Source organism: Danio aesculapii, chromosome 6, assembly GCF_903798145.1.
Source record: "Danio aesculapii chromosome 6, fDanAes4.1, whole genome shotgun sequence".
In the NCBI taxonomy this organism is placed as follows: Eukaryota; Metazoa; Chordata; class Actinopteri; order Cypriniformes; family Danionidae; genus Danio; species Danio aesculapii.
The window spans coordinates 22,720,630-22,729,201 of NC_079440.1; the positions used below are offsets into that span (position 1 = coordinate 22,720,630).

General features: G+C 38.6%; 1 protein-coding gene across 1 annotated transcript; it reads right to left on the reverse strand.

Annotated features, from left to right (window-relative positions):
* Positions 1–4,787: 4,787 nt before the first annotated feature.
* LOC130230080 (coiled-coil domain-containing protein 106-like) lies at positions 4,788–6,705 on the reverse strand. The gene is made up of 4 exons (XM_056459031.1): positions 6,318–6,705; positions 5,861–6,013; positions 5,419–5,658; positions 4,788–5,221 (listed from the first exon to the last, which is right to left on the reverse strand). Exons 1-4 carry the CDS (start codon positions 6,331–6,333, stop codon positions 4,917–4,919), a joined length of 714 nt encoding a protein of 237 aa, XP_056315006.1. The 5' UTR covers positions 6,334–6,705; the 3' UTR covers positions 4,788–4,916.
* Positions 6,706–8,572: the final 1,867 nt, after the last annotated feature.

Here is an 8,572-nt window from a genome sequence, read left to right on the forward strand (position 1 = left end):
TTTCATCAAGCTAAAAAGCGCTTTACATCAGTACCTATCCTCCTTTCTGAACCCTGACAAACCTTTCATGGTTGAGGTTGACGCTTTCGATGTGGGCATTGGAGCAGTGTTGTCTCAGAGAGGAGAGGATAACAAACTTCACCCATGCGCATTTCTCTCTCATCATCTAACTCCCACCGAGAGAAACTACCACGTGGGAGTTACTGGCAGTGAAGCTAGCTCTTGAGGAATGGAGACACTGGCTTGAGGGAGCCAAACACCCATTTCAAGTCCTCACTGACCATAAATATCTTGAATATATTCAGCAGGCGAATCGACTCAACCCCCGACAAGCCAGGTGGTCCTTATTTTTCAACCGGTTTCATTTTACCCTCACCTACCGCCCTGGCTCAAAAAACCTAAAACCAGACACCTTGTCCCGAGCATATGCAAAATCCATTCTAGAAGACTGCAGGAAATCTATTGTCCCCAGCTCTAAGATTATTGCCCCCATTAGGTGGGATATGGAGGGTCTCGTAAGGAAAGCCCAAACTCAAGACCCCGACCCAGGTGGAGGCCCTAATGACTGTCTGTATGTCCTCAAAGTTGTTCGCTCAAGTCCTCCAATGGGGACACTCATCCCAACTTACTTGCCACCCAGGGTCTGTCCGCACTCTCGAGTTTCTGTAGAGACTGTTCTGGTGGCCAACCATTAAAAAAGAGGGACTTCTGCATCCACTTTCCATACCCCACAGGCCCTGGTCACATATATCCATGGACTTTATCACAGGACTTCCTTCATCCCAGGGAAACACCACAATATTAGTCATCGTAGACAGATTTTCCAAAGCCGTGAGATTCATTCCTCTGTCCAAACTCCCCACTGCTAAAGAGACCGCTGAATTAGTCATCAACCATGCGTTTCAAGTTTTTAGTATTCCCCTGGACGTTGTCTCGGATCGAGGACCTCAATTCTCCTCCAGATTCTGGCAAGCTTTTTGTCAATCCATAGTGGCCACTGCAAGTCTATCCTCAGGCTTCCACGCTGAGTCGAATGGTCAAACTGAGAGACTTGAGACCACCCTGAGATGTATGGCTGCTAATAACCCTACTGCATGGTCTCGCTTCATAATATGGGCCGAATATACGCATAATACCCTCCGTTCTTCGGAAACAGGAAGTTGAAGTTGCAGGAATATTCCCCTTCGAGTGGATTCAAGAAAACTTTCCCAAAAGTTCATCGGCCCCTTTAAGATTGCCAGGAAAGTAAACACAGTCACTTATAAACTATACTTACACAAATCCTTTAAAAATAAACCCTACCTTTCATGTGTCACTACTTAAACCAGTTCTTTCTTCTCCTTTCTCTGTGGCAGGTAAACCTCCACCTCCTCTGTCTTATGGAGGCCAACCAGTCTACACAGTCTGCTGGATTCTGGATGCACGCCAAGTTCGTAGAATCCGGCAGTATCTTGTAGACTGGGAAGGTTATGGCCCTGAGGAGCATTCCTGGGTTCCTGCCAGGGACATTTTGGATCCTAAGTTGTTTGTGACTTTCACAAGACCCTCAAGTCAAGTCCCTAAGCAAGAACGTCAGGAGCTGTTCCTAGAGGGGGGGGGGGGTGTCAGGGTTTGGCCCTTTATTTTAGCTTTTCTTGTAATGTCCCTTTTTGTCCACTAGATGTCGTCATTTACATCATTTTGGTATTCGTAATCAGTGTCACTGATTTCACATGTGCCTTGACTAGTTTCTTGTATTTTAAGTAGCCTCAGTTTCATCTGTGCTTTGCTCAGTTATTGTGGATTCAAGCCTGTCAACCACTGTGAGTTATTACTTTTGTAAAACCTCTTAGTTATTATGCTAAGCTCTTCAATGACCTATATATTTGGAGTTTTTTTTTTAGTTAAACTGTTCTGGAGTTTTTTGCCTGTTTTGTATTTTTGGATATTGGAGGACTCTGCTTTTGCCTCACTTTACTTTTATCCCATATTGAAGATTTTTTTTTTGCTTTTCGTCGTTGGGGTCCTTCACCTCCCAGTAGCTCAGTAGGGATGTGACTCACCTCTCACGCCAGAGACCCGGGTTCTATCTCCAATCCTGACAATCACCAACAAAAGCACCAAGAATTTTTAACAGATAACTTAAAGGTAACGTTAACTTAGTAAACTTATATATGGACAAAGCCTTTTCCATTCAATGCTGTGCAAGTTAGTGCGTCTCTGGAGTAAGTTACATAACCATTCACGATACATTTTAGCATGAAAACAGTGTGCAAATGATGATCTGAAGACAGAACCCGTCCGACCAGTTGACCATTTGTTAGACAATAAACACAGCTGTGCTGTAAAACTGACAATTTGCATTACTTTGGAGACAGTCAGGGCTCAGGAAACCAGGAGATTTTAAGGTCTGTCACACCCTAAAAACCAAAGAAAATAACTTTTTAGTTTTTATATATATTTATATATATATAGACAAATTACTATGTTTGCAAACATTAAGGATGAGCGCGCAGGGAGGTGGCAGAAAAAACCGGGAGCACTAGCATTTACAGTGAGGGTATGACATCCGAGTTTGTTGTTGTCTTAGGAATAAGATATATTGATTACATATTATATTATTTACAAAATGCTTCCAGCGTATTATAACAGCTTGTCACCCAGTGATAAGCACAGTGATTCTGCAAAATTAACATTAAAGTGAGCGGCGTTCATCTGATAGGTTCATTTGCGATAGCACATATGTAACTGTTTTTACTGAAATCATCAATCAAAAACGAGTAATGTAACTTACATTAGTAATGTAACTTACTTAGTAACTTACCTGATATAACATGAGACCTGCAGAGTCGAGCATTTCTAATTACGTCGTCACTTCATTCAGCTCCCTTTTAGCAAAAGAAGCAATACAGCATGTTTGCTATTGCAGCCGGTCTTTTTTTGCAACTGGGGACACGTGTGACGTCATTTGTGTGACGTAGGTTGGTAATTCGTCAACAGATTATTGCTAATTATAATTATAAAGATAACTTGACTAAATAAATTTATATTCCCACTATATATATATATTATATATATATTATATAATATATATATTGTAGTAGAATACACACACATAATAATCAAATCCTTCAGCCCCCCTGTTTATTTTTTTCCCCAATTTTTGTTTAACTCAGAGAAGATTTTTTTCAACACATTTCTAAACATAATAGATTAAATAACTCATTTGTAATAACTGATTTATTTTATCTTTGCCATGATGACAGTACATAATATTTGACTTGATATTTTTCAATACCATTTTATTAGACTAGGCCAAAAAGAAGATGAATGAATATATATATATATATATATATGGTAACACTTTACAATAAGGGTGCATTAGTTAACGTTAGTTAATGCATTAGTTAACATGAACTAACCATGAATAACGCATGTATTAAGCATTACTTAACCTTTGTTAATGCTAACTAACCATTTCTTTATGTCTTAGTTAATGCATTAGTTAACATTAGTTAATGCATTAGTTAACATTAGTTAATGCATTAGTTAACATGAACTAACCATGAACAACGCATGAATTAAGCATTACTTAATCTTTGTTAATGCTAACTAACCATTTATTTATGTCTTAGTTATTGCATTAGTAAACATGATCTAACAGTAAACAAGGACTTTGCTCAGCATTACTTTATCTTTGTTAATGCTAGTTTACACATATTCTAATGCATCTCTTCACATGAACAGCTTAATTAGTTAATGTTTACTTACTCATAAACTAATATATTGTTAATGGATTAGATAACTTGACCTAATAATGAACAACACATTTATAAAGCAATGCTGAATCCTTGTTCATAAAAACTTACAATGTTAACTAATGTGTTAGTTAACATGAACAAAACAAAAATCTTTGTTCATGTTAACTACTCATTTACCAATGCATACCTGATCAATGTCAGAGACAAAGGAGTTCTAAATGGACCCTCTATTGGAGTGCATCTCGACTTCAACTGTTATTCGTGTTTGTAAACTGTTAACTAACATGGTGCATCATTAACAAAGTTTTTGTTAATAGAATTAAGACACTTATTGTAGTGTATAATAGTTTCACATTACCTAATGCTTTGCTAACATTTGTTAATTCTTTACTAACATGATTTATCATTAACAAAGTGTTTGTTAATGGAATTAAGACACTTATTGTAAAGTGTAAACTATTCCAACATTACATAATGCTTTACTAACATTTGTTAACTGTTAACTAACATGAAATATCATTAACAAAGTGTTTATTAATGGAATTAAGATACTTATTGTAAAGTGTAAACTATTCTAACATTACCTAATGCTTTACTAACATTTGTTAACTGTTAACTAACATGAAATATCATTAACAAAGTGTTTATTAATGGAATTAAGACACATTGTAAAGTGTAATCTATTCCAAAATTACCTAATGCTTTACTAACATTTGTTAACTGTTAACTGACATGAAATATCATTAACAAAGTGTTTATTAATGGAATTAAGACACTTATTGTAAAGTGTAGAATATTTCAACATTACCTAATGCTTTACTAACATTCATTAACTCTTTACTAACATGACTTACCTCTAACCCAACAATAACTAATGTAACTAACATCTGTGAGTTTAATAAAACAATGATCATTGATTTTTCAGGACCCCAAATCACTTAAAGCCATGTATCACTTAGACTTTCAGAACCTTTATTACATTGCAAGACATGTATTGTATGAGGACATTGCCACTCTTTGCAGCTTAAAAAAATAAAAATAAAATTAAGTAACATAATAGTAATACAAAAAATAAATAAATAAATGTGCAAAAACAAACTTGTGCAACACCACTTGTGCAACTAAAATTTTGCGATTAAATCTGGAACCACATTTTTTTTTCTCAACAACAACTAATTATTTTCTTATTGGAAGCAATTTGCCCTCTTTTTTCATGGCTTGTATTTTATGTGCAATGCTTTCATCTGCCATAATAGCATCTTGACATTTTTGGGTAATGCTTGATAATTTCTCTCCCCGATTGTTTTGAATTTCGGAATATTTTTCTGGAGCTGCAATGGCCAGTTCAGCAATAACTGCAGTCTGCACGATTGTGTTTCGGTCCACACCATACTTTCTGAATGCAAATGTCATGTTGCTTCCTCTGTCGAAAATCTCCAGCACTGCTTTGTTGCGCTTCACCACCTGCCATGGTTCAGTAACTAAAATAAACAGTAGAATACGATACAAAAGGACACTTGTTAGCTTAGTGGGCACATTTTAAGTAGCCACTAATGTATCACAAATGTGTACTGTAATATACACCCATGTACTTAATGCTGAACTATTTAACAAACGTCAAATGTTACATTTAAATTAGGAAAAAAAATCTTAGCTAATTTTAATTTGCATGACCTACCTCTTGGAAAGAATTTGCTTTCATGCTTGGATTTTTTAATTTTTTTAACTCTTTTCTTCCCTTTCTTCACCTTCTTCTTCTTCCTCTCTCTTGATGAATCCGAGCTTGATGACTCTGAGTCAGAAGACTCAGAGGAGTCAGCGGATGCACTTTCTGAATCTTCCAAAGAATGTTTTGTTCTTTTGGGCATGTCTGCAGGCTTCTCTTTATTTTTGACATGTATGTTTTCCATCTTGATGGCTTACATTAAAAAAGGAAATATGTTAACACTTATATACAGCATGCCTTATTTGTCACATGTTAACTTCACTGCAAGGCTATATGATCAATTCTTGTTACATCTCAAGTAAGCTTAAAATCATTTACTTTTTCCTGAACTCACAATATGTTTAATGTGGCACTTTAACATTAAAACAACATTAAACATTCACAACAACTTTACCATCTGAAAGCTGTTCTCTCAGGTAGTCTCTCTCTTTTGTCAAGTCATTTATTTTGTCTTCCAGGTGCTGACATTTCACCCTCCAGGTTTCAATTTCTGCCTTAGCTTTAGCCAAAGCTATAGACAAAGTAGGGGCTTCTGCAGTAGGTTTATCTAGAAAATGACATTTAAAATGCAGGTCAAATTTTAATGCTTAATAGTGATGTATTTGTTGACATTAGGTAACTATGATTACATGAAACATACTTCTACAGCATATATTAATAGTTAATGTTCATTTAAATGGTTAAACTATAACAAACAGTAAATTCATAAATAATATATTGTTTTTAAAATATTATTTAATGGAATTGAGCTAATAACAACAGTGGACAGCTTTGTTTAATTACAAATGTTAACAAATACTTATAAATACTAAAAATAACGTTCTAATCTGTTACTTAACTTTTTAACTTACAGCAAAATAGACCCATTAACTATACAGTAATGTTACGGTGTAATGATGCGTCGGCAGATTGGGGATCCATTTGCAGCTTTATTAAATCACAGTAGGATGATCGTACAGGCAGGGTCAGATAACAACAAACGAGAATGGCAAAGGAGAAACTTAACTCAAAGTCCGTGGGCAGGCGATCAGTCGAGACAGGCGGCATACAACAGAGAGAATGTTCCATAAAACTGAGCAGAGGGTCACAGAAGGCAGGCGGCATCAACGATCACATAAACGGGGAAACAGTCCAGGGTCAAAACACAGAATCAGGTCAGGAATAGAGAAAACGCTTGGAATTGTATGCTGAGCAAAACAAGACTTCGCAATGAGTAACGGCGGAGATGGAGTATAAATAGTCATTGAGATAGATTTCAGGTGCTAGCGTAATCAGACGGAAGGAATGCTGGGAAGTGTAGTGAAGCTGGATTTAGTAGTCCGGTGACGGTGACCTCTGGTGGCGATCGGGGGGAACCACAGAGGTCGGAGATGTTACAGAGCCCTCCCCCTGCGAACGGCTCCTGACGTGAGCGGTCACGGGACGTCGGGGTCTCCCACGGGAGCGTGGAGCTGGTTTGTTGGGATGGGATCTGTGGAAGTCGATGGTGAGAGAAGGGTCAAGAATGTCTTTCGCATTTACCCAAGATCTCTCCTCAGGACCGTAACCCATCCAGTCAATTAAGTACTGAAGAGTACCACCCCGACGTCGTGAGTCCAGGATCTCCTGAACCTGATATGCTTCTTCTCCATCAATGATGAGGGGGGAAGGTCTCTGTAGCCGATCCTCGTCTAGGTCATCCTCCCCTCTCGGGGCACCAGCGGCCTTGAGCAGAGAAACATGGAAAGTGGGTGAGATACGATATTGGGCAGGTAAATCTAGACGATAAGAAACTGGTGTGATTTGTCTAATGATTTTGAAAGGGCCTACGTACCTAGGACTGAGCTTGGAACAGGGTAGCCTTAGACGAAGATCTCTGGTGGAAAGCCATACCCAAGAACCTGGTTGATAATTAGGATGTGGTCGACGATGCTTGTCAGCCTGCTCCTTTTGTCTTCTAATGGCACGTTGTAGATGAATATGTGCTTCATTCCATGTTGTTTCACTTCGTCGAAGCCAATCATTGACTGCAGGTAGACTGGTCGGTTCGCCAGACCAGGGAAAGAGAGGTGGTTGAAATCCTAGAATGCATTGGAAAGGTGTGAGTCCAGTGGATTGCTTTCTAAGGGAATTCTGTGCGTATTCAGCCCAAAACAAGAAGTTGCTCCATTCCTGCTGATTTTTATGACAGTATGATCTGAGGAAACGATTAATTTCTTGGTTCAGTCTCTCAGTTTGTCCGTTGGATTCAGGGTGGTATCCAGATGTTAAGCATTTACATCCAGATGTTAAGATTTAAGACATTTACATTGAGGGCTTTAAAGAATTCAGACCATAAGCGAGAAGTGAACTGGGGTCCACGGTCAGAAACAATGTCATCAGGTATGCCGTAAAATCTGAAAACATAGTGACAGAGTGTTTCAGCGGTTTCAAGAGCTGTGGGTAGCTTAGGTAATGGTATGAGTCGACATCCTTTGGAAAAACGATCAATTACTGTAAGGATGGTAGTGTTCCCCCTGGAGATGGGCAAGTCAGTAATGAAATCAATCGCGATGTGAGACCAAGGTCTCTGTGGGACAGGTAGGGGTTGCAGCAGACCGGCTGGTAATTGTTTTGAGGCTTTTGAAACATTGCAGATCTCACAATTCTTTACATACTTGATTACATCGGAGCGTAGAGAGGACCACCAGTATTTGTTAGAAATTATTTCGAGCGTGGCGTTGATACCAGGATGGCCGGTGCTGGGAAGGTTGTGGGTTAGTAGAAGAACTTTGTCACGCAAGTTGGTTGGTACATACAGTTTGTCCAGGGGACACTCAATGGGGGTGGGATCAGTAAGTAGTCCTTCCTGAATTTCAGTTTGGATGTCCCACTGTATGGGTGCTACAATGATGGTTGGTTGAAGGATGGGTTCAGAGGGGATGGGCTGTACTTCAGTTTCAAAGTGGCGAGATAAGGCATCAGCTTTTGTGTTCTTCGATCCAGGCCGGTAAGTAACAAGGAAGTTAAACCGTGTAAAGAACAGAGTCCAACGAGCCTGGCGATGATTTAGTCGTTTAGCTGAGCGCAGATATTCCAGATTTCGGTGGTCTGTGAGTACAGTAAAGGGGAGTTTGGCTCCCTCTAA